Source organism: Lampris incognitus, chromosome 1 (genome assembly GCF_029633865.1).
Source record: "Lampris incognitus isolate fLamInc1 chromosome 1, fLamInc1.hap2, whole genome shotgun sequence".
NCBI lineage: Eukaryota > Metazoa > Chordata > Actinopteri > Lampriformes > Lampridae > Lampris > Lampris incognitus.
In genome coordinates, this window is record NC_079211.1 from 140,905,044 (window position 1) to 140,931,342 (window position 26,299).

Genomic DNA, 26,299 nt, shown 5'->3' on the forward strand with positions numbered 1-26,299 from the left:
GCTCCATTGAGGAGGAGGAGGAGGGGGGAGGTGGGACAGGTTACGTCATAGGTATGTGCAGCTTTACGTGCATGCACCGTGCTTGTGACTCTTTTTTCGTGTGCTGCCCGGAGCAGTCGTGGCCCCCATCGCAGCCTTTTTACCCCCTCTCCATTGGAACAGGGCCCCTCCCATCCTGCCACGCCCAAATCATCCAAGGCTTTAGTGTGTGATTGGTCACTTATCACGGCGATCCAAGGAAAGCACACCTTACACAATGGAATGACCTCAATTTATACAGCTGTTTGCGAGTTACTCCAACGTCAAAGTACAAAAAGACAAAACTTAAATAGCTATGCATGAAATTTCTTGTGATTCAAGATATATATATATAAATATACATATATACTTTTAAAAAAAAGAAAAGAAATAATGCTATTGTAATTTATGTTTACACTTGTTTCCATGACATTCCTAATTAATACTGTGTATACAAAAGGACATTGTAACCCGAATGCATCTATGCTGCATGACTATCAAGATGTTTATCGACATTGTTAAGGAAGCGTAATGGAAATGATGTTTATCTGAATTACCTTGTCTAAAGGCCAAACCAGGGCCACGAGATGGATGGTGGCCTCCACAGTACTGATTGACAATGAGATACCGACTTAAGCACATTGACTAAAAAAGAATTCGTCCGTCTCTGTGAAAAGCTACACCGAGGCCAACCTCGTTCTCCGAGTGAGACACAATCACCGACTTGTTTCCCATGCACTGTCCTGAGACAGCCCAGTGAACAACCACTCTGCCTCCCTGTGGCAGCGATTCACGCACTTAGAAGAAGTAGCAAAGTAGCATCCTTCACTGTGCAAGTGCAGCCCCCCCCCCACCGTCAGAGTGGATGACCACACCATCCACAACAAATTAATTCGACTTTATATTTTTACAGGCAAGCTCCACCCCGAGCTAAGCACCTAATTGTCTTCTATTCCTCCTTGCTATTTTTTTCTGTTCTGTTCATCCCCCCCTGCTGATTCAGTGGAATGTCTCCTGGTTCTAATATCCGTATTTGTATATAGGTAGTGCATGCAAGTATGTATGTTTGCAAATAACTTTGCATGTAAAGATTTTGCAAAGAGTTTACACAGATCAATAAAAACTAACGAAAATGGACGAAAAGAACTTTACTGCTATTGCATACGCGGTGTTTGATAAATTTATTGACTAAATGTAAATACTCTCGATGTATTAATAATGATAAGAGAAATGAAGTAAAAGAAAGTGGGGGAGAGGGAGAGGAAAGTGGTGGTGCTGGTGGTGGTATTTTTCAAAGGGTCCCCCTGCAAGAAGCGAGTTCTATCCCGCAAAATTGATTGTCAAAGGGGGGAAAAAAGTGACACTGCTGGCGAGTTGTTGAATGTAAGGGTCCTATATTGCAAATACATAGACAAATTTGTACAGAGAAAAGACCCATCTATGTCTGTTTGCCTAAAACCGCTTCTGCTCGTTAATAAAGGTAGAATAACACAGCGTAACTTTGTTGCATTCCAGCCAAAACGTTTCATTTGAACATGCTTTTTCCTGCCCAGGTGGGGGCATGTTTCTACATTAAATCAGACGAGGCTATAATCATTTTCTCGAGGTGAGTCCCTAACGTATCCAGCACACGTGTTCCTTCACATACAGCAAAAACGCCTTGTACAACATTCTTGGATGATGCTCAAACTAGTGAAAAAAGAGAAGAAATGAATGCACTGAAAACCTTCCACAGACGTGTACACAGGATGAGTGAGATTCGAGGAGTTTCTTTAAGCTGGGTATTGGTATTAGCCACCATCAAATTGAATGCCAAATCGTATGGGGGGCTGTGCACAACCCAGTCTCACACCCCATAGTCACACGATTTACTCTGATCCGTGTGGATAGACACGAAATTTAAACGTCTCTCGTATCTACCAGCATGAAATTAAAACAATGGATTTCTATTGCCAGAGTCTTTCGTCACCACAGTGCATTTTGGAAGTTGGATGGATGTCGTAATGCATCATGGAATTTGGTTTTCAAGTTGAAAAAGAGCTTTATTGCCCTCATTACGCCATCACCATCAAAGTCAAAGTCAAATGTCAAACTATCTTTATTGTCCCTTGCAGAGAAATAAATTTGCAGCCAGCACAATAATATCATCATGTAGAGTTGATAATAACCTGCAGCATGTTTTGCTTAAATGTTGTGGGGTTTTTTTTAATTATTATTTCCTTCTCATCATAAACATGATATTATACCATTGGTTTTTACTGTTTCTCAGGTTATTTTCAACATTACGTGGTGATGGTGACGGCGCAATGAGGGAAATGAAGCCATTTTTTTTCTTGAAATCCATATTCCATGATGTGTTATGGCTTCTATCCAACTTCCAAAGTGCACCGTTGTCACGATAGACTCTGGCAATAGAAATCCATTGTTTTAATTTTGTGCTAGTAGACACGAAGGAAGTTTAAAATTCATGTCCATCAGCACAAATCAATAGATTAAATTGATTATGACGATGATGATTTATGATGATGACAATGCTTTACAGTCAGATCAAGCCTGAAGTTCTTCTTGCATCGCAGCGACTCCATTTGCAACATCACAGAAAAGACAAAAAGTAAGACAAGAAACAAAGCTACATATACTTATCTAACATAACAGTACACTCACAAAAGACAACATTCAAGGTCCTTCAACGTAATTTTGATCTGGGATTAAGCTCCATGTTTAATTTTGGGATTGACTGGTGCACAAAAAGTGCTTCAGTCTAACCTTATTAAATACCTAATCTGTTCAGGACAGTATAGTATAGTATAGTATAGTATAGTATCGTTATCGTGGGCTGATTTGTAATTATCGTAGGCTGATTCGTAGTTTCTCAATGAGGTCGGCCTACAATCTTTGAGCAATTTTCATTTGTTGGGGAAGTTGTGGCTTTCAAGTAGTGGACGAACACTTGCACCATTGCTGTGGAACACTCATAATCACAGAAGTAAACAAAAAAAGAACTGGATTTCCCCCCCTTTTTAGAAATTACGTGATTACAGCACGAATAGGTGCGACATTGGGTGCAACGATGAGCACCGCGCATGCACGCGCGCGCGCGCACGCACGGGGCTATCAAATTTCTGACGAGCCCCGTGCAAATGAAGGTCCATGTAACGAGGAACAAGTAGCATTTCACCTGAAGGCGGAGTGCGCCGCCTTGAGTGCGCCGCCTTGACTCGTCTCAGCAGGCGCCGGGCTACAGGATAACAGATTTTTTTCGCATCACCCCCCACCCCCACCCCACGCCATTTCGAGAATACACAGTTAAACTTTGCGGAAAGTTGCCGTGTGTGGTGGGTCCGGAGGACGATCTGACGTCGCGACGGAACCGTGTAGCTTTTATTGCTTTTCTTAAAGATGCGCGAAAACAGGAAGCCCCTGCCTGCCGCCCTCGCTTTACTGACGGTGCTGACTTTATCACACGCACGGAGCGGGGCGCACCCGCCGCACAGCTGCGGCCGGATGACTCCGACCGCCGGGGATGATGCGCGCCGGCTCATGGGATGCGCGACAAGCGACGGACGGCTGGTGACGGAGGACGGCGTTCAAGGTGACGACGCTCACCGCTTCAACGTCAGCGAACTGCTGAGCCGGGGTATTTCAAATCCTAGCGCCAGACTTGAGTTTGCGAGGGGGAGAAGAAGAGAGAGAGACGGGAGCGACGTGTCTCACCGTCATCATCATCATCGTCAACATCATCATCATCGGACAATGGAGGGGAAATCCCGCAGGAAACGTGCGTGGACGTTTCCAGGGACACTTTGGTGTGGTGTTGGAAGCAAAGCTACCCGTTACGACCAGTTAGGTGAGGATGGTTGTTTTGGGGGTGATTCTTCAATCTGGGGCACTTTTGGCTTTTGAAAGTTTGAAAAAAATAGAAAATAACTTTCTTTAAAACCTGTTTTTTTTTTTTTTTCAAAAGCTCCATGAAGTGGTCTGGAACAAATATTTTAGTGTAAACTACTAATAACACACGTTAGCCCCTACCTAACGGGTCTGACCCTTTAGCCGAGCGGCTAGTGGTGTCGCCTTGTGGTGCAGTACACCTCGTATCGAATCCCGCACCGGGCAAGAACATAACCGGTTACGTTGGTGGCAGCGGTGGGATCCGGATGTGTGCAGATCCTCAGAAGTCTCTTCGGAGAGCGGAATGACAAAGCGCGAGGGCGCGCTTCCGGGGAAGGTGACGACTGTAAACCCTAGCTAACGGGTCTGACCCTTTAGCCGAGCGGTTAGTGACGTCGCCTTGTGGTGCAGTACACCTCGTATCGACTCCCGCACCGGGCAAGAAAATAACCGGTTACATTAGCATAGCTTTGATCGTCCTACAAAATAAGTTTGATATTATGATGCTTTTTAAAAAGTTGTAACAGCAAAATGTGATGGCAATCACGCGTGATGGTAATGACAATTTTCACTTTTTGGAGAAAAAGTTGACTTGCTAACCCGACATGTTAGCTAGCATACAGTGTGCATTGAATATAGGTGAATAAATTGAAATTTCTTATTTCTGAACTAAAAAAAATCAATTAGTAACTTGTTGGTAATGACGCCTAATAAACATACTCTCAGATCAGGACATATAAATCTTTAAATTACTTACATTTGTGGACATGGAAAAAGTCATCCTTCTGCCATGACTGGTCATGCGCCTCTGGCACCTCGTTTCCATGGCAACCACATTGTTGTTGTTTGAAAAAAACGTTATTGCTCTAAAACGTTCGGTGTGACGTAATGACGGACGTGTGAGGGACAGCGATATTTAACTATAAAAAGTGTGCAAATGGAAACCATGAATTTGAAATATGTCTTTTTAAATAATTACGAGAAAATGCAAAGTAAAGCTTTAATGAATGCAACCATTTTTATTATAGAGGGGAAGTTAAGAAGTCTAGATTGGGGACAAGCCCAAAACAGTGAAATTCTGGCACATTTGAATTTTCAACATACTGAAAAAGGATTAAAATGTCATCACTGATACATTAATCTTTTTTTCATAACTAACACAACTGAACTCTAACAAATACAATAATTGTTTTTTCAAAAAAGAAATTCTTGAAAATCTACCCTGGGGACAGAAACCCCCCCACCCTTAATTGAAGAATCACCCTTTGGTGGTTTATGAAAACGGACACACACGTGTGCACCCAAACTAGTTGTCCGCTCCTGTCTGTCTGTTTGTCTGCTTGTTGTCGTCCAAGTAAACCTGTGTGTGGGTTTTTCTTCTCTTCACTGAAGCACTGAGGAAGTGAAAGCGCATTAATAACGTGGACTTTGATGGCCACTGGAGACATAGCCTAATGGAACAGTTCTTTGGGCTAATTCACTGACAAAAAAAGGTTGTTTTTTTTTGGCAGGTAATTAATTATAGGCTGCAATTGGGCACAGGTGCATGATATGTTTCATGATTTAAAAAATCTCAGCCACACTTTCGGATGATTCAGTGGAACATTTCCTGGTGATTCATAAATGAGCAATAGGGCACTTATAATATGCTAATGCTCACAAATGTGCTGTACAGGTGTCCTGGTGCTCATTTATCAATCAACAGTTACAGCTGATCTTTGTAAAGTGTTAGCTATGCTCTACGCGGCAGAAGTACGGTATTGCTTGTTTACCATATAGCAGGTTGCCTGTGACTTAACCTTTCTGTTTTGTTGACGTCACCTTAACTTGGTGAGGGACCCTGAAACTATGGGTGTGTAAACAATGATAATGATTTTGAATCTCATCCAGTAAAATGTGTTTTCCTTGTTCTGACATTATTACTATATATGGTTAAAGTCTTAACACTCAACAGGTTTCAAATGGGTGAGGGAAATAAGTACATTACCATAAGGCATATAATATAGTAGACATTTTTCATGTTAGATGGATTATAGGGGCTATACCTGTACATAAATATGTATAATTCTGCTGGCCAAAAACATTCAAAGACAAAGAAAAGTTATTTTATTCAGGATAGTGATGTCGGTTATGTTTGGGTGTAAATTTCACCACAGATAGAACCCAACTGTGATAAGAATACAGTAAAAGAAATCCAGATCAGAGACTCATCCAACAGGCATCCTACCTATATACTAGTGTACAATATAGATACATCCCAAGGCCAACAGGACTGCCAGAGGCAGACCCCTGTTCCCTATAGAAACCAGTCACAAAACAAAATCAAAGGGTCCCTTGCGTGGAAGGATACAGACACCATGGAGCTGCATGGTTTGCCAGGCCCTACTATACACACAAGATGTGCAGAGAGTTTATATGTATTACATGTGAACTCATTGCACCTCATACATATGATAAGAGTCTATGAGTTATTTCTGTGTGCAGACCTGACAAACCTGCAGAGAGTCAACGGGGAGTTGTTCCGCACCATCCGAATAAGCACTCGTGGCACCTCGTACATATGATGAGTCTATGAGTTATTTCTGTGTGCAGACCTGACAAACCTGCAGAGAGTCCACGGGGAGTTGTTCAGCACCATCCGAATAAGCACTCGTGGCACCTCGTACATATGATGAGTCTATGAGTTATATCTGTGTGCAGACCTGACAAATCTGCAGAGTCAACAGGGAGTTGTTCCGCACCATTTGACACTCCAGCAGAAGCAGCTTTCCTGCTGTTGTTGGAGAGGACAGGAAGCAGGCTTTCATCAGCAGCTATGATTTCATCTAAGTTATCTACCTCACCTTTGGTCTCATTAAAGTGTAAGACCATTACAGCTTTTCTGTCCTCTCTATTGCTCACAACTGCATCTTTATGCATTGTGCTCATCAAGAGGACATTTTTCTTTTTCTTTAGGACACAACTATAGTGGTGTCAGTGACGGCAAACATACATCATGTTGCCTTCCTGGTCTTTATTTCAAGGAGCTCTTTGGGAAGCTCTGACTTGTTCTTTCTGATTTTTTCCCCCTGGCATTGTGAGCTTCAGTTCTGATAGTTCCTTTCCTAAGGTGTGAGAAGTGACAAAATGACCACATCACGTTATGACCACAAAGTCCCTGTCACAGCCAAGACAACCCTCATACCCTGTTTTCTTTCAGGAACTTCTGGATTTTTCCTGTATAAACTTGCATTTTCAAAGCATAGCTGGATTTGGCGCTTTCACATACATGTTTGCGCACAAGTGTGTGTGTGTGTGTTTGTACTCTCAACAACAGTCAAGGACTGAAAACAAGACAATCTATTTCATTTGATTATAGCTCATAATTAGAGTCCCTGGGACCCCGAACAGAACTTGGTTGGATATAATTTTGTGCAAAACGAGTAATGAAAATTCTCATCGAGTTAGTGTCGTGTTGACCAACAGTTTTCATGCAATTAGTTATGATGCGTGAAGCTGATAAAACAATGCTAATGATGTTTTTTGAGCCACTGAGGTGTGCCTTGTGTCCGCAGGACCCCAAAGAGAACAGAAGGCTCAAGCGTCACCGCTCCGTGAACTGCTCGCTATGTGTTTTTCATTATGTTTGTTTGATGTGGGAGATTACACAGTCACCCTCCATTTCACGTTTGTTTCTTCTGCCCAGGAATGTTTGAGAGTGCAGACAGATGCTGCCGTGAACACGACCACTGTGAGCATATCATCCCTGCTTTTACAGTGAATTACGGCGTCTTCAACCCCAACTTCTTCACCATCTCACACTGTGACTGTGACCAAAGGTGAGTCCAAGCATGTAGGGGCCTTGGCCATCCATGGCATTCCCAGCATGTCACAGATTATCGTCCCCTTGAGGGAAACCTCCTGCTAGCCATAACTCACACCTCCCTTTGCTCCTAGCTCCTCATATATGACACTTCAGTTGTCTGGGTGGTTCCGGTACCTGATCAAGTAATGTAGACCTGTTGAACCAAGATTTTCATATATGGCTCAAATTCTTGCACTGCAAAAAATGAAATCTTATCAAGTGAAAATTTCTTGTATTTGGTACTATAAGTCCAATATTGAGTAGAATTATCTTGAATTATCTTATTCCACTGGCAGATAATTTTTCTCATTTCAAGTTTTTTCCCCCTGATTTTGGTCAATTTAATCTTGATTTAAGAAAACAAGATTAAATTGACCAAAATCAGGGGGAAAAAAACTTGAAATAAGTAAAATTATCTGCCAGTGGAATAAGATAATTCAAGATAATTCTACTCAATATTGGACTTATTGTACCAAATACAATATATTTTCACTGGTTAAGATTTCATTTTTTGCAGTGTGGTGTGGTGCTTACAGCGGTTCACACATAGCACATCTGCCTGCTGACAGGATTCTATCAGCTCATTTGTCACCGTGCCAAACTATATAAATATATTTAACTTGGAGGGCCTGGAGGCATTTGCTAATACCTTGAATTTGGGTGTAATAGATAAATTTAGCACACCTGGCTGACTGATTGATTACAACACATCAACTATAGCGTGCTAAACACTTTCATACATACGGTGCATATTTCATATCTTTGCATGGTTCAGCTATTTGGCACAGACATTGCAAAAACCCATCAAGTGAGCATAAAGAATGAATTTTAAACATGGGTGTGCACCCACCTCTTAAGATGGGCTTCTGATGTCAAGAGCTAACATGTCACACGTCGTTTTCACGTTTGCTGGGTTGGAAAGTGCTTGATTCCTCTTGCAAAAAAGAGTGTTACTCAAACCAGAAGAGATCCAGCAGGGCTTCAGGAGAATCCAGGCGGGTGCACGCGTCGTACGTTTAACCTCTAATTCCTGCCATTAACTGATAGGTCAATGACAGGTTTGCAGAATTTTCTCCTGGGCCTTTGCTGAGGAGAGTACTGGTCCTAAATATGCTCAGGTTTGATCCCACAAGAAGTCTACATGAAGTTAAATAACATTCAGCGGTGTACACGGGTTTAAGTTTGATTCTGCTAGTCCTGCTCTTGATCTGAATTTTGCTAACATTTTCACATTAATGACGGAATTGTGTTACATTATACTTGCAGAAGAAAAGTCTTCACTCATGGTCACTTATTGAATGAATCAAAACATGTATGAAGAGAGGACAGACAAACTACTAGTCACGTCTGATTTGATCCGCTGTCTCTCTACAGAGGGCTGTATAATTCGTTACAGAAAAGGAAAGCATGCGGAATTTTCTAGACTTTTCACACCATAGTCTCACACAGACTCAACGGTTTTTAAGGACAAGCACCTGCACATGCTATCAGTTAAGTACGTACTAGTTCCTGACATTCCCACGTCATCACACACTTCAGGCATGTACAGAACCTATCCTAACCCACTATTACAGAAGGTAAATAGAACTTAAATACGTTGATATACTGGCTAAACATAACTGACCTGAGCCTATATAATGTGATGATAGAACCAGTCTAAATGTGGTTGGTTAAAATGGCTATGCATGGGGCATCCGGGTAACATAGCGGTCTACGGGGATTGCCAGTTCAAATCCCCGTGTTACCTCCGGCTTGGTCGGGCGTCCCTACAGACACAATTGGCTGTGTCTGCAGGTGGGAAACCTGATTATGTGTCCTGGTGGCTGCACTAGTGCCTCCTCTGGTGGGTCTGGAGCGCTTGTTCAGGGGGGAGGGGGAACTGGGGTGAATTGCGTGATCCTCCCACGCACTACGTCCCCCTGGCGAAACTCCTCACTGTCAGGTGAAAACAAGTGGCCGGCGACTCCACATGTATCGGAGGGGCATGTGGTGGTCTGCAGCCCTCCCCGGCTCGGCAGAGGGGGGTGGAGCAGCGACCGGGGTGGCTCGGAAAAATGGGGGTAATCGGCCGGATACAATTGGGGAGAAAAGGGGGGAGGTAAAAAAAAAAGGCTATGCATGATGGATGGATGGATGGACGGATGGATGGATGGGTGGATGAAACTAAAGAATACACTTCCACATACTGAATGGCTGGGTTTTTCTGTGTGCAGGTTTCGGCAGTGCCTACTCGGAGTGAATGAAACCATCTCTGCTATGGTTGGCTTCAGCTTCTTCAACATCTTCAAGGTGCCCTGCTTTGAACTCGTTCAGCGGATGCAGTGCACGGAGATGTACTGGTGGGGAATGTAAGGCTCACACCACTACTGCTTTTCATGCTCAGAACGTTGCTGCATGTTTTTGAAGAGCCCGGGTAGGTTAAACAAGGGTCAGACAGCTGCAAGAGACTCGGCAGCTCGTCGAAATACTGTACAGGTACACCATGGTGGTAAACTGAAGCAAAAACTGCACCACTACTATTGAAGTGAGCGGCGTGTCTTGTAACGACACGTCTGACATAAAATTCCAACGGGCATAATGCTGCACCTCTGTTTTGTTTCCACAACTCTGTCTATTAAACAGCAAATATTTCATACCTTTTAAGACCAGTTAATGGTGAGCTTACTTCCAGCACCTGTGATATTGCACTGGCACCCGTTCTAAGAAAATTAGGAATACGTTTGATCTGCAAACTATAATTAGTGGTTTTGTTGGGGGGGGGGTCTGTGTGCGTCCCGAACTCACACCATTATTAGTTCACAGAAGTTTACTACTTTGCAAGAAAAAAGTAGATTACAGTGCTTGAAATAACAGAGTATGTGAACCAAATTAGCTTTACCAAGTTTAGCTGCTCTTGATTGGAACAATTTGGAGGATAGTCTGTATTTGCAAAGAAAGACTCTGTGAATAAGGAAAGATGGTTCGTGATGGTAGTTATCTTTTGGCATGTGTGGGCTCTAACTTGCTTATTTGCTCTATAGGTGCAAGGAAACCAAAGAGGCGCCATATGCTGTCTTTCAAAACCCTGCGGCTTTCAACACGACCCACACTCCAAGCAAGCATAATGATGCTGGAGAAAGCCACATGAGAGCAACAGCTGAAGGGGACCGTGTAGTGGCAGTCCCACCGTCTCATTCAAACAGAAAGCCATCCACAGCTGAAATCTCAAAACAGTCTGGTTCTTCACATAGGTGCACCCTCAGAGATCCACCCAGAGGAGACACCTTTCACCGCAAAAAGAGGAAGGGGCTGGGATGCAAAAGGAGTAGGATAACATCTACAGCTGCACCCACTGAAATGCCTACGGCACCTATGGCACATACCGTCGTTTCCTCGACACTGAGAAGTACATTCTTGATGCAGAAGACCACACAGATAATATCAGAACTCAAAACAACACTCAAAAAGGTTTCTAAAATCAGTACAACCATCTCAAACAGGAAGAGACTGCGCAAAAAGAAAGGCACCAGGATGGAACTGATAGCTTATCCTACACATGAAAGCCAAGTTCCATCACAGGCAACTATGAAGTCATATACGCCATCCACAACACAAAGCACCCCACCTATAACACAAAGAGCTGCAGTTAATCAACAAGCGACCATTGCAATGGTGACTGAGATGACAACGCGAAGCCATAAGAAATGTCAAAAGAAACGACGATGCCGTGGACCCAGGCTGAGGGGTAATGCCCCCCAGTCTCGTCGTAAACCTTGCTCAGAACAAAAAAACACATCTTGCACACCAGTCTTTATACCCTCGACTGTTACAACAGCATTACCCTACCAAGGGACACCAGCTCTGACTCAGGGGCCACGCAACACAACAGTATCCCCTGAAGAGGAGACGTCAGCAGGTCCCTGGACTACAGGTACTACTGTCAGGATCATTCTGAGTTAAATTAAAAATTGAACTGATAACACAAAGCCCATCTGTTTCTCATTCTGGTCCCCAAAGCAGAAAAAAAAAATTATGGGAAATTGCTATGGGAAGTGAAGAGCAAGGAGTCCGTTATACCTCCTCCCTAAAGGATCTACTATGTGGAGAATGCAGGTTGCCAAGTTTTCCATTACATAAGATTACAGGAAGTCACCTGCAGCTGCTGTAACAGTGACCCAAGGATGTTTAAACCCATATTGTAGGTCGTGTTACAGCCAGTAATATGACTTCTGCTGTAGGCGAGAACCAGTAACTGCACTCAGTGGCATGCATTTTAAATACAACCCTTTTAAATAGCTGCCTGTGTTCTGGGAAATGAGAGACAGAAAAAGATAATGAAGCTTGTGTTGGGAATATTGCTGTCAGCAAACACATTCTAAGTATTGTAATGAGTTGATAAAGAGCTGTTGGTAATCTGGTGAATCATGATTAGCCATCCATTATCCGAGCTGCTTATCCCAACTGGGTTCACGGGATGCTGGAGCCTATCCCATGAGTCATTGGGCAGAAGGCGGGGGGACACCCTGGACAGGCTGCCAGTCTATCACAGGCCGACACATTCACACTTCGGGACAATTTAGTGTTGCCGATTCACCTGACCGACATGTCTTTGGAGTGTGGGAGGAAACCCACATCATCACATCATGATTATATCTTATATCTTTATATATTATATATTATATTATATATATAAATATATGTGTGTGTATGTATATATGTATGTATGTATGTATGTATGTATGTGTGTGTGTGTGTGTGTGTGTGTGTGTGTGTGTGTGTGTGTGTGTATATATATATATATATATTATTACCCAGCCACTGAGGATACACAAGCCAGTGCATTCTTAGTGCCGGTCTCAACCCCAGAAAAGGAGGGTAGCGTCAGGAAGGGCATATATTATATATTATATTATATGATACTTTATTTGATTTTTTTAATTTGATTTTGAGATACTTTATTGATCCCCGTGGGGAAATTATGCTCTGCATTTAACCCATCCTAGCTGTGCAGCAAGGAGCAGTGGGCAGCCGCCATGCAGCGGCTGGGGACCAACTCCAGTTTGTCTTGCCATTGCTTCGGTCAGGAGCACAGACAGGAGTATTAACCCTAACATGCATGTCTTTTTTGATATATTATATTATATATTATATTATGATGGTCTGGCGCCCTGTCCAGGGTGTCTCCCCGCCTGCCGCCCAATGACTGCTGGGATAGGCTCCAGCATCCCCGTGACCCTGAGAGCAGGATAAGTGGTTTAGATAATGGATGGATGGATGGACGGATATCATATTAATATATATAAATATTCTATTCTATTATATATTAATATATATACATATTATATTATATATTATATTAATATTATTATATGTTATATTATATTATATATTTGATTATTTATATTATGAATCACATCATGATTATATCTTTGTTTTTGTTTTTTTATGTTCCTGTAGACAGTTTGCTCCTTTGTGGAACCCTTAAACATTTGGATGAATGCAGATACAAAATTCCCCCTTTGAAGAAGAAATATCATTTACGAAATATGGAGTCAAAGACTATCTACCATTGTGATTGCACTAGCCGGTGAGACAATAAAACAACACAGTTACGCTGTATTTACAGTTTGAACCACATTTACCTTGTGGTTCAAATGAACTCACACATAAGCACTTTAATTATGTTGTTCATCAGTCCTCCCTACATAATAGCTTATGGGGTTAAAAGGTCACTGAGAAGGCCTAGACTGGCCTGGATTATTCTCTTGGTGATTGCTTTATGCTCTCTCTCTCTCTCTCTCTCTCTCTCTCTCTCTCTCTCTCTCTCTCTCTCTCTCTCTCTCTCTCTCTCTCTCTCTCTCTCTCTCTCTCTCTCTCTCTCTCTCTCTCTCTCTCTCTCTCTCTCTCTCTCTCTCTCTCAACCACACACACATACATGCATATGCAGGCATAGCGTAGATATTTGGCTCTTTTAATTTCCTTGCTTTCGCTGCTTTACACAGGAATAAAGGAGGTTTAGAATAACCAATGTTTGTGTTTATGAATTTTACAGGTTGGCTGGTCTGGTTGAATCCTTCAACAAACCCAGTATTCTTCCCTCTCTTCTCAACAACTTTGTCTCTCAGTACTGCATTACACTGACCACCATGGGAAAATGTCACTCCAGAAAAAGGTTAAGCCCTGTTATTCTCATTTATACTAATCTCAGACAACTTTTGAAAGCCCCTATCCATATTTCCTATCTTAAGTGTTGATGGGTCACCTACTTAGAGTATAATGTTGGCTCCTGTAATTGACATTTTTAATATAATTCTCTTCTAGCTGTACTGCTGCTTTATCCAAAGCCTCAGACTTACTTCAAGCACTCAAGAAGTTGAAGATAAAGGACACAGATGGGGCGCAGAACTCAAGCAAAGAAGCAAAACGAAGGGCTCCCATTTGTCTGTATAGGCATTGCCTGAACAGAGCTGAACCCAGGGAGAAAAGCTGATATCGTTGAGTTCACAAGATTGTAGGCAAAGCTGTAATGAAAAAAGAAAAAGAATCAAACTGACCTCTACAGCCTACATTTTATGCAACATCCATATCACTGCAATGAGGGCAAATACCTATGCAACTCTATAATGTGTAGGAAAAAACAACAAATCTGTTACTTTAGATTTTTTTTGTATACAGGCCTCTTGACGCACATTTAATATATTAATGTAGAGTTGTAATGAAAGGTCTCTTGTGTGAATCTAAAAACTGAAAAAGTGATAAAATCTTTATTTTCTAACGGCGTTTGAATTTATTTGGAACCACTTTGACCCCTCAATTGCATTTCCGGAAGAGTCCACAGGGTGGCAGCCTTGTACCGGCTTCGTATAACGAGTCAAAGCAGACTTACGTTTTTCTCTAACGTGTTCGCGGCTAACGTCAACCTATAATTTTAGTTGTAAATTCGAATCAGAAATAATCCCTGGTCACCGTAAAACAAGAAACATAAATATCTCGCAGGAAAAACGAAAAAAAATGCTCTAGGCACTCCAAAAGACAAAAAAAGATGAATTAAATTATGTACATTAGGAGAATAAAGGTTTCTGATTTTCCTTGGAGTGCCTATAGCGTCGTAGTGTATTTGACTACTATTTTCGATTATCCCACTCGCTCTATGCACCTGCACCGTTAGTTTTATATCATCCTTGTAATATTTAATGCACACGTGTTTCTGTTTTTCATTTCACTTCTGCAAAAGCATGAAAAAAAGGCCAGTAATTTATTAGCTCGGCAACAGCGAACGCCGAAAACCACCTTATGACATGTCTTTTGACAGTTATAGTGTTATAGTCCAGACCGCGGTGCATGCTGGGAAACGGTAAAACGGCCTCGGAAACAACATGGCGTCGCACTGACAGCTGGGAGGTTCTCATTATCCGGTCCAACCGCTGACAGCAGGCTCGGGTAGTGTGCAGAGCTGCCCGGCGCTTCGTCTTTAAGCCGAGGAAGGTTCGCTCACACATCGTCCTCGGCTCGGAAAGGCAGCCGGCGGGCGACGTGCGGTGTAATACGGGATTTATCCGGAGCGTCACGCCCACCCTTATCGGTAACGGTTAACGTACGCGTTAGCTGCCGTTAGCTGGCTACGCTACTAGCTAACCGAGCCAGCCGCCTGTCATCCGCTGGTCAGTACGACAGGAGTACCTGTCCGCCGCCTTGCTGCAGCTCGGTTAGCCGGCTACCTGCGCCTGTCTGCAGCAAACACGGTCTTTCCTCCGTGAAACGTTACTGCCGAGTGAGAGTGCACCACGACGAGATGTTATTGTAGCTGGCTAGCAGGCTAGCTAGGGCGTTACTGTTATTTTCCAGTCACTGAATTTTTAATGTACGACCCCTTTGGCGTATTTGCCGGAGGAGAGAGCGATGGGCTCCGGGGCCGTGGATTCGTCCCAGTGGCTCTCAGTGAAGGAGGAGACGATTTTCCTCCACGATGGACTTATTCGGGTCACGGATCTGGCTGAATTACCCAGCGAAATTGGAGTGTCCGAGCAGGGAGACACGGAACAAGAGGTGGGTAAAAGACGTGACACGTGAGAGCTACTGGTGTTTTCGCTTGTTTTTTTTTCTTTTCTTTTTTTTGTGTTGTATTTCTTTTCGTTCGTTATCGACGGTGACACGCCCTCGGGCAATCACTGATTACAGCGGTTCATATATCAATGTTGGCTTTAGCCACTTCCAACCCTGTTTATTGAACCCTTGTCAAGTCTGCATGTCCCAAGCACATTTCCGGCTATCTTGTGTCAAATTAAAAGTCCTCACTTGGAAACAAACGCCCTATTCTCCAGTTTGGTAAATTTTTCATTTCTGTTCATGTGCACCTGTCAATCGCAACAAAAGACAGCATATATTATTACACTTTTATACTTAAGTGTTTATGCCCTAGACCGTCATTATTTATTGAGTCACAGTATGCTGACATTTTGTGGTCAGTCTCCAATGCATTGGGCCACTGATATTTGACTTTAGAGCAGCTATTTAACGACTTTTACGTTATGGCCTGCATCGTGATGGAGTGCCTTATTCATTCCTGTTATACTGACATTCACACATTAGGTTTAAGTGGCTTAGCTGTTAACACTGTTGTCTCACAACAAGTGGGTGCTGGGATGCTCCCAGCCCTTCAAGTTTCTTACCACAGTTCAAGCTGAATGTTATGTGAACAGGAGATTTGAACTCTGTGTGTGTGTGTGACAGAGAGAGAGAGAGAGAGAGAGAGAGAGAGAGAGAGAGAGAGAGAGAGAGAGAGAGAGAGACCCACAACCCTACCACACACCACTCACCTCCTCCCTAAATTGGATTGAAAGGGTATAGAGGGATGGATAGATAGAGACCAAACTTTACAGGTTTGTGTGTTTTTAATCATAATTAGGACCCTCTTGTTTTGAGGCAATAGTGCCAACCTCTAAGCCAAGTTTATTTCTAGGTATACTCATTGAAATCGATATGTGAATTTTGGTATTTTAAGAGTTACGCCTGAAATATTATGTGGAAACTCCTTAATCTGTGTGGTTTATATGTGTCATCTAACAACATCAGGTAAATTTTTGGTTTCTGCTCTGATAGCAGATGATCAGGGGTCATATCACATCTTTACTGCATTTACATTAGAATTTATCTTAAAAAAAATCTCGTCAGTTTTCAGTTTGCTTTGGATGCAAACTAGAGGTTTTGCATTCTACCCCAGTGAACCACTTTGATTTTGCAAATAGATTAGTGTGCTCAATTTGCTCATTTTAACTTTGAAGCGTTACCAATTATATAGCATTATTTTGAAGGTAACATTTTAATCTGGAAGTGACTTTGTTAGTAGCTGTTGTAGGCTTGACTTGGATACCGATTGAAACGTCTAATGTGGCACTGATGTCTCTGCTGGTTTACCTTTTTCAGTCGAATTAAATACATAAAGCAGTCCTTGGAGAATCTAACACTTAATCAAAATATATACTCTCTTAATTCACATCAGTCAATGTTTGTCCAGCCATAAATAACTAGTCTAGTACCAAAAAAATTTAACATGTTTTTATACTTTACTTACAAAAATAAACATGTTTTCCTCTTAAATTTGCCTTAATGGTTTTTATGAACAGGTCAGTGCACCTCACTATTTGAATTGTCAGCAACGAAATTTAGTATACAGGCTTATCCTTATTGTACACAGTGAGTAACCTGGTGTGGCTGCCCAGCTGCATTAAACACCAGAGTCCTCTGAGCCCTGAAGCCACATTTAGGCTATTTGACTAACTTATCTGGAGAAATGTATTAATGCATGCTCAATAATCCAGGTAAGAAAATCAAAGAAAGAAAGAAAGGTGAATCAGTTCATTTGGTCAGGTCAAGAAAGTTGCAATCACAACCTTGTAAGATGGCGATAGATGTATTCTTAGCCCCCCCCCCTTCCCCTTGGTTCAGGGATAGTCGTTCACTCTTCACACAGATGGCCTCTTTTGCCCCTTTTCCAGTACATGGTACTGGCTTGACTCGACTTTTTTGTTTTCCATTACTGGAAAGTACTGGCATTTTGCTAACTGTTACCACTTTTCTGGTATCGCCTTTGTCAAGGTTCCAAAAAAACTGGAGCGGGTACCAAAATCAATGCAGACTGTTACGGTAATGGAAAACGACACTCTGCGAGTCGAGTTGAGTTGAGCTGGTACCATGTAGTGGAAAAGGGGCCTTTGACTCCCCGTTCAAACCAGCGTTCCTCCTTATCAAGGATGTGCACATCCTCATCCTTGGAAAGGGTGGCCACTGGCCTGTAGATGGGTGTAGACCATGGAGTCCTGGCCTGATGAGGTCGCTCTTCTGTGTTGTGCCATCCTCTTTGCCTGAGTCTGTTTGGTTTCCTCGATGTACAAGTCATGGCAATCCTCCTGGCACTTAAAAGCATACACTCTATTGCTCTGTTTGTGCTGGGGGACTCGATCCTTGGGATGGACCAATTTCTTGCGCAGCGTGTTTTGGGGTTTGAAAGCAACTGAGACACTGTGTTTGGAAAATATGTGTATCAACGGTTCCAACACTCCCGCCACATATGAAATCACCACTGGTTTACGCTTAGACAGCTGTTGTCCTTCTCCTGTCTTCGATCGGCTGGTGCACTGTTTGGGCATCTTCCTGGCTTTGACAGACGCCTAGTTTGGATAGCCACACTTACCCAGGGCCTGTTTAATGTGGGATTTCTCCCCTTCTGTTTCGGTGGGGACATTGTCAGCTCAGGATCTTGATGACTCCTAGTTTGTGCTCCAGTGGATGATGAGAGTCAAACCTTAAGTACTGATCAGTATGTGTTGGTTTACGGTAAACATCAACAACCAAATGTCCCCCATCACCAATTGCGATTGCATGCCAGACATCGACAGCCGGCGCCCTCAACGGCAGGCACAGAGATGGACGGCAGACACACGATGGCCATGTGGACAAGTGGGTGAAGAATCTGTCTGATAGAAAATCTCACCCAGGCAGAGAAAGACATCCTGCTAAGGAGCTTGCATTGATAGGGGGAGGGTTGTGGTTGTATGTTTATTACTTTTTTTGTGATTGCAACTATTCCCCAATCCTCTGTGAATAGTACATACGGCCATTGTAACTCTAATTAATGGTCACAGCAATTTTCATATGAAACCGATCTCTTGTTTCAGGTGTGATCAACTGTACCAGTTTCGGTCGTTACGCAACTGTGCTGTTAAGTCAACAATTTTGGATTTGTCAGGATTGATCACTAATCACAATTTTGATTGATTTTATAAGGTGAAAAAGTGCCCAATAGTTTCAAAATATTGTTTAAGTTTGTATGGAGTCAAATGTCTTGCATAAATCTTTAGCAAAAAAGTTTTGTTCCCCCCGCTCCTTTTCCCCCCAATTGTACCCGGCCAATTACCCCACTCTTCTGAGCCGTCCAGTCACTGCTCCACCCACTCTGCCAATCTAGGGAGGGCTGCAGACTACCACATGTGGAGTCGCCAGCCGCCTCTTTTCACCTGACAGTGAGGAGTTTCGCCAGGGGGACGTAGCGCGTGGGAGGATCACGCTATTCCCCCCCAGTCCCCCCCCCCCAACAGGCGCCCCAACCGACCAGAGGAGGCGCTAGTGTGGCGACCAGGACACGTATCCACATCCGGCTTCCCACCCGCAGACACAGCCAATTGTGTCTGTAGGGACACCCAACCAAGCCGGAGACAACACAGGGATTCATACCGGCGATCCCCGTGTTGGTAGGCAATGGAATACACCGCTACGCCACCCGGACGCTGCAAAAAATGTTTTGATATCCCTAATATTACTTCACTAATAAAGAACATTATTTTGTAGTACAGCCAAATGTATTGCATAAAGGTGTTAAAATGGCAACACATCCATATAAATCTGCTTCCATACCATACTAAGGGATGATTTGAAAATGTGCCTTTGTTGGAAATCTTGTGACACCCACGGCGCTCCCCACTCCACTACTTGTTCTGAAGGATATTTCTTGTTTCCTATAGGCAGTGAGCATGGCAGGGAATGAGTGAAAGATATTGTGCTAAATAACTTTTGCTGTGTGTTTGTCTTGATATCTATAATGTGGAGGGTTGTGCACACCACTAGCCAAACACAGTTGACTGTAGTTCTACAACATAATCTCTTTACCCAATCCCCTCAGGATTGTAGGCTGTCCGGGAGACCATAATATTTAGCACATGGAAACATATTAGGATTCCAGACACCAAAGGTTATTCAAAAATTTGAAATGCACATGCACACCTACTCTGAAATCCTGTGGTCAACATAAACGTTTGATATCAAGACTTTTGATATCAAGAAAATTACAACAATTGCACAAATTACTGAGTGAGTCTATCAATCAGGTTGTTTTTTTGTTTTTGTTTTTTTTCCGTTGGAGTCTTTCCCCCTTTTTCTCCCAAATTGTATCCGGCCAATTACCCCACTCTTCCGAGCCGTCCCGGTCGCTGCTCCACCCCCTCTGCTGATCCAGGGAGGGCTGCAGACTACCACATGCCCCCTCCTGACACACGTGGAGTTGCCAGCTGCTTCTTTTCACCTGACAGTCTTGCCAGAGGGACGTAGCGCGTGGGAGGATCACGCTGTCCCCCCCAGTTCCCCCCCCCCGAACAGGCGCCCCTACTGACCAGAGGAGGTGCTAGTGCAGTGACCAGGACACGTATCCACATCCGGCTTCCCACCTGCAGACACGGCCAACTGTGTCTGTAGGGACACCTGACCAAGCTGGAGGTAACATGGGGATTTGAACCGGGATCCCCGTGTTGGTAGGCAACGGAATAGACCGCTCCGTTACCCGGACGCCTATCCATCTGGTTTTTAGTGTATCTTGCAGGTTCTTTTCCCACCAAAATAGAATTTTGAATGGAAAAGAAATGAATATGGGTGGGGAACTGATAGAGTTGACAAATGGGAACCGAACATTTGTATCACCCTCACCACTAACAAACTTGGAATATTTTATTTTTGTCCTCCCTGACAAGCTTGAGATTTAAAGTACATAATATAGCGTCTAGTTTTGAATTTCCACACACCTTTTAAGCAGTTCCCAAACTTGGAGAAACGTGTGGAATTGCCGGCTAGGAGATACAGTCACCCGGAGAAATGCACAGGATGCTGGTTGAGAATACCATGATTTAGTGTGAAATCGTTCCTGAGCTTTGCAACTTATTTTGAAGGCTATTTTGTGCACTTGTGCTTGGCAGTGAATCTCAGTTGTGATTACACTACCGTTCAAAAGTTTGGGATCACATTGAAATGTCCATATTTTTGAAGGAAAAGCACTGTACTTTTCAATGAAGATAACTTTAAACTAGTCTTAACTTTAAAGAAATACACTCTATACATTGCTAATGTGGTAAATGACTATTCTAGCTGCAAATGTCTGGTTTTTGGTGCAATATCTACATAGGTGTATAGAGGCCCATTTCAAGCAACTATCACTCCAGTGTTCTAATGGTACAATGTGTTTGCTCATTGGCTCAGAAGGCTATTTGATGATTAGAAAACCCTTGTGCAATCATGTTCACACATCTGAAAACAGTTTAGCTCGTTACAGAAGCTACAAAACTGACCTTCCTTTGAGCAGATTGAGTTTCTGGAGCATCACATTTGTGGGGTCAATTAAACGCTCAAAATGGCCAGAAAAAGAGAACTTTCATCTGAAACTCGACAGTCTATTCTTGTTCTTAGAAATGAAGGCTATTCCATGCGAGAAATTGCTAAGAAATTGAAGATTTCCTACACCGGTGTGTACTACTCCCTTCAGAGGACAGCACAAACAGGCTCTAACCAGAGTAGAAAAAGAAGTGGGAGGCCGCGTTGCACAACTGAGCAAGAAGATAAGTACATTAGAGTCTCTAGTTTGAGAAACAGACGCCTCACAGGTCCCCAACTGGCATCTTCATTAAATAGTACCAGCAAAACACCAGTGTCAACATCTACAGTGAAGAGGCGGCTGTGGGATTCTGGGCTTCAGGGCAGAGTGGCAAAGAAAAAGCCATATCTGAGACTGACCAATAAAAGAAAAAGATTAAGATGGGCAAAAGAACACAGACATTGGACAGAGGAAGACTGGAAAAAAGTGTTGTGGACAGATGAATCCAAGATTGAGGTGTTTGGATCACAAAGAAGAACGTTTGTGAGACGCAGAACAAATGAAAAGATGCTGGAAGAATGCCTGACGCCATCTGTTAAGCATGGTGGAGGTAATGTGATGGTCTGGGGTTGCTTTGGTGCTGCTAAGGTGGGAGATTTGTACAGGGTAAAAGGGATTCTGAATAAGGAAGGCTATCACTCCATTTTGCAACGCCATGCCATACCCAGTGGACAGCGCTTGATTGGAGCCAATTTCATCCTACAACAGGACAATGACCCTAAACACACCTCCAAATTGTGCAAGAACTATTTAGAGCAGAAGCAGGCAGCTGGTATTCTATCGGTAATGGAGTGGCCAGCGCAGTCACCAGATCTGAACCCCATTGAGCTGTTGTGGGAGCAGCTTGACCGTATGGTACGCAAGAAGTGCCCATCCAACCAATCCAACTTGTGGGAGCTGCTTCTGGAAGCGTGGGGTGCAATTTCTCCAGATTACCTCAACAAATTAACAGCTAGAATGCCAAAGGTCTGCAATGCTGTAATTGCTGCAAATGGGAGGATTCTTTGACGAAAGCAAAGTTTGATGTAAAAAAAATCTTATTTCAAATACAAATCATTATTTCTAACCTTGTCAATGTCTTGACTCTATTTTCTATTCATTTCACAACATATGGTGGTGAATAAGTGTGACTTTTCATGGAAAACACAAAATTGTTTGGGTGATCCCAAACTTTTGAACGGTAGTGTAGTTATGAAAACGAAGCCTGTCTTTACACAACAGTAACAGCAAAGTTGTTTTGTGATCTTGAGCTCCCAAGTTGTACAGTGTTTAGCAGAAAGTAATGCTTCCTCTGTTTATTGGCTAGACTATACATGTGCTTTCACAAGGGAGCAAGGCGAGTTGGATATGAACATGCAAACTCCACACAGAGGAATACCTGTCATCCCAGGTTGTCCTCTGTGTGGAGTTTGCATATTCTCCCCGTGTCTACGGTGGGTTTTCTCCAGGTGCTCCGGTTTCCCCCCACCATCAAAAAAGACATGCATGTTAGGGGTTAGTACTCCTGTCTGTGCCCTTGAGCGAGGCATAGCAAGACGAACTGGAGTTGGTCCCCAGGTGCTGCATGGCGGCTGCCTACTGCTCCTAGCTACATAGCTGGGATGGGTTAAATGCAGCGCGTAATTTCCCTACGGGGATCAATAAAGTATCTCAAAATCAAAAAAACAAAAACAAATATCCGGAATGACTTGTTAAGAGACATGGCCTGAAACTACAGTTGGAAGCAAATGGTTTTCATGGTGAACATCTGTGCTCTTTGGTTATCAACTCATCGCCACTCACCACCACCCACTCTACTGTACTTTACCCAGCCTCACTGTGTTCAGGGTGAAGATCTTCAATCAGTGTGAAATGATAGGTCCATGTATGAAAAAGTCACAGGTCACACAATTATGGGCAGTTGAAAGTTACGTTGGATGAAATAGGTATTTTTGGTTTGAAATGTGCAATGAAAGAGATCATGAAAATCCATACTGGTTCTCAGCTGCCCACTATGTAAATGAGCATATGCCCTTCAGCCGCCAGCAAGTCTCTTGTCTTTGAAGGGGTGTAGTTTGCATGCAGTAAGTTTTACACTTTGTGTGTGAGGTTGCCTATTTCCATCTAGTTTAGCATGTAGTGTTTTTCTGCGTTGTTAACAATGATCTTTTAGACTCGCCCCACTCATTGCAGTGACGATATCGTGTCCTACTTCAAGAATCAGCTCATTCGGCACTATTGAACTATGGGCATTGAGATGCTGACTATTTTTATCCTCTCGCAGCACTGTTTTTGCACAGTAAGGTTGAGAAGGCCTAGTGTCCAACTGGGGAGAGCTACCGTAACATTAGTAGCGTTTCTGAAATGCAATCAATACAGATTGTGCCTGCTAAATGGCATAATGGGTTGTTTTTCTAGTCCACGATTCTTGGGGCTCACAGCGTGATCAATATGTGAAAAGCTGCCAAAGTGCATATATAGTACATTGTTCTGTCTTCTCATAGGTTAGCCCCAAGTTTACCTTGCTTATTTTTGACTACTGTTCAGTACTAATGGAAACATGCGTTCTTGGCTGTATGTTTTAAAAATACTTGTTGACTTGGCTGTTGACTTCCGTTATACTAATCTGCAGACACTGTTTGAGTTCATTAGAATAAATTCCAGACTAAGGTGCACTTGAATATGTCTTTTTTTTTTCTATTTAAATCCATTTCACCGAAATTCAAATGCTGTTGCTTTGCTTCTTCTCCATATTTGATTTAGCAACATTTTATTTGGGTGCAACTGCCCTCTGGCATGGCAAATTGGATTTGTGCACAGCCAGACCAGTACTTGATGATGACTATGGGGTAAATGCACTGTGCAGTGTCATCACCAACTGATCCCTCTCAGCCATTTTTATTCCTGAAGGAAAGGTCTATGTGGTCTTCTGTTAATGTATCCCTTTATTTTTCTTCTCTCCCCTGTCCTGTGCGTCTGTCCTTCTCCACTAGATCCTAACATTTGAGACGAAGAACCCTGTAGAGTTGGCTGAGCGTCTTCGTGCTGTCTGTGGGAACCAGAGCAATGCGTATGCACGTCTGCTGGAATACCGCCTCAACGCTCTCCGTGGCTTGTGGGGGGCACAGCGGCAGCTCGCCCTAGAGGAGCAACAAGAGCGTGAGGGGGCCGGAGGAGCCGATGAAGAGGCCTTGGCTCTGCTCAAACGACAAGGCCTGCTGCAACAACCTGAGCAGGCGCCCTTCACCTCCCGTGTGGGCCTGCTGCTTGTTTTCCCCCTTTTGCAGTCTCAGACCCGCAGTGACCCAGCGCTCTGTGGGATCACAGCTGAGGTACTGCTAGCCTGCTTGCGGGACTGTCAGCCGCTCAGCCTCAGCAAAGAGCCTGCCGACTGCCTCAATGGCCTGGAGGGACTGCTGTGCTCTTGGCTTGAGGATGGCGCCCAGCAAGGAGGCCAAATTGAGGGACAGGCCCAGACACAGATACTTCACACTCACAGGCAGAGGGAGAACGCTGCAGCTGCCCTAGTAGCACTTGCCTGTGCCAGGTGAGACAACACTCACTCGGGTGAAGGGAAAACAAGTGGGTTTAGATCATTCCATTGTCCCTTCCCCTCCTTTGCTCTTGTCAGTTTTGACAGTTGGAAGGCTTACGAAGCTCTTGCTGTAAAATTAACGCCTCTGTTCTGTTGTTTTGGGTGGGGTGTGTATTTGTTGGCTGTTGTCTTGTGTTGTCGTGCTTGTGGACCCCAGGAAGAGTTGTGCTACCACAGTGGCAGCTAATGGGGATCCAAATAAAGAAATACTATATTTGTAGAGAGTCTAGTTGAACCAAACAACAGTCAGCAATTGCTTATGTAATATTTTTGCTTATGCAAGAATGTTCCTTATCTATTTGAAGCTTGTAGAGCCAACTGCAGACTATTTAGCTGTTTGTAGTCTGTTTTTAAGTACAAGATGGCTGATAGGCTGGAGGTGCGTATGGAATCAGTTTCAGTCAAACAGATGTGCTGTGATGCTATATTTACAAATTTTGCAAGAAGGTTTTGAATAAGACAGATTGTTTGCATATAAAATGCCGGAATTACTGATAAAAAATAGGATAAAAAAACAAACAAAAAAACCCAATCAGTCCTTTCCAGTGTTCCAGCCAATTGTTTAGCTATTTGATTAGTGACAGCGTGTTCATTTTTGTATTTTTCACGTGGCCTTAGTATTGGAGGCTTTGACAGTTACTCCAGTTCAAGCAGTGCATTTACCTGAATGCAGATTACACAGGTTTTCAATAATACTTTGAGCTAATGAGCTATTTTTGTCATTTGTAATATTATAGCTACTTATTACGCGGCACGGTGGCGCAATGGTTAGCGCAGTCCCCTCACAGCAAGAAGGTCCTGGGTTCGAGCCCTGGGGTAGTCCAACCTTGGTTGGTCATCCTGGGTCGTCCTCTGTGTGGAGTTTGCATGTTCTCCCCGTGTCTGTGTGGATTTCCTCCGGGTGCTCCGGTTTCTTCCCACAGTTCAAGGACATGTAGGTCAGGTGAATCGGCCAGACTAAATTGTCCCTCGGTGTGAATGTGTGTGTGTGTGTGTGTGTGTGTGTGTGTGTGTGTGTGTGTGTGTGTGTGTGTGTGTGTGTGTGTGTGTGTGTGTGTGTTGAGTGGGTGGGTGGGGCGTGCTGGCGGCCTGTCCAGGGTGTCTCTCCGACTGCCGCCCAATGACTGCTGGAATAGCTCCAGCATCCCCGCGACCCTGAGTCCCTTGTTCACATTTGAAATAACCAAGGAATCTAAACTCATCATCATCATCAGGTCGAGTGTCCTCGGCTAATCTAAACTCAGTACAGTTGAATTAGTCTATAAATGTGCCAGTGAGGCTCTGGTGTTGTTTTTGGCTGGAACGG

The 26,299-nt window shown here is 43.4% G+C and overlaps 2 protein-coding genes across 2 annotated transcripts in view; both read left to right on the top strand.

The window, feature by feature from the left end:
• The first annotated feature begins 3,771 nt into the window (after positions 1-3,771).
• On the top strand, positions 3,772-13,320 carry LOC130112558 (phospholipase A2 isozymes PA3A/PA3B/PA5-like). Its single transcript, XM_056279984.1, has 5 exons — positions 3,772-3,865; positions 7,592-7,724; positions 9,964-10,098; positions 10,771-11,054; positions 13,187-13,320. The coding sequence occupies exons 1-5, from the start codon at positions 3,772-3,774 to the stop codon at positions 13,318-13,320; spliced, it is 780 nt and encodes a 259-aa protein (XP_056135959.1).
• Positions 13,321-15,625: 2,305 nt separating this feature from the next.
• The window catches only part of LOC130115577 (probable E3 ubiquitin-protein ligase HECTD4), a 76,365-nt gene continuing 65,691 nt past the window's right edge, over positions 15,626-26,299 (top strand). The window contains exons 1-2 of the mRNA XM_056283294.1: positions 15,626-15,775; positions 24,392-24,945. Coding sequence (XP_056139269.1) covers positions 15,629-15,775; positions 24,392-24,945 — 701 coding nt within the window. The 5' untranslated portion in view covers positions 15,626-15,628. The remainder of the gene's footprint in view (positions 15,776-24,391; positions 24,946-26,299) is intronic.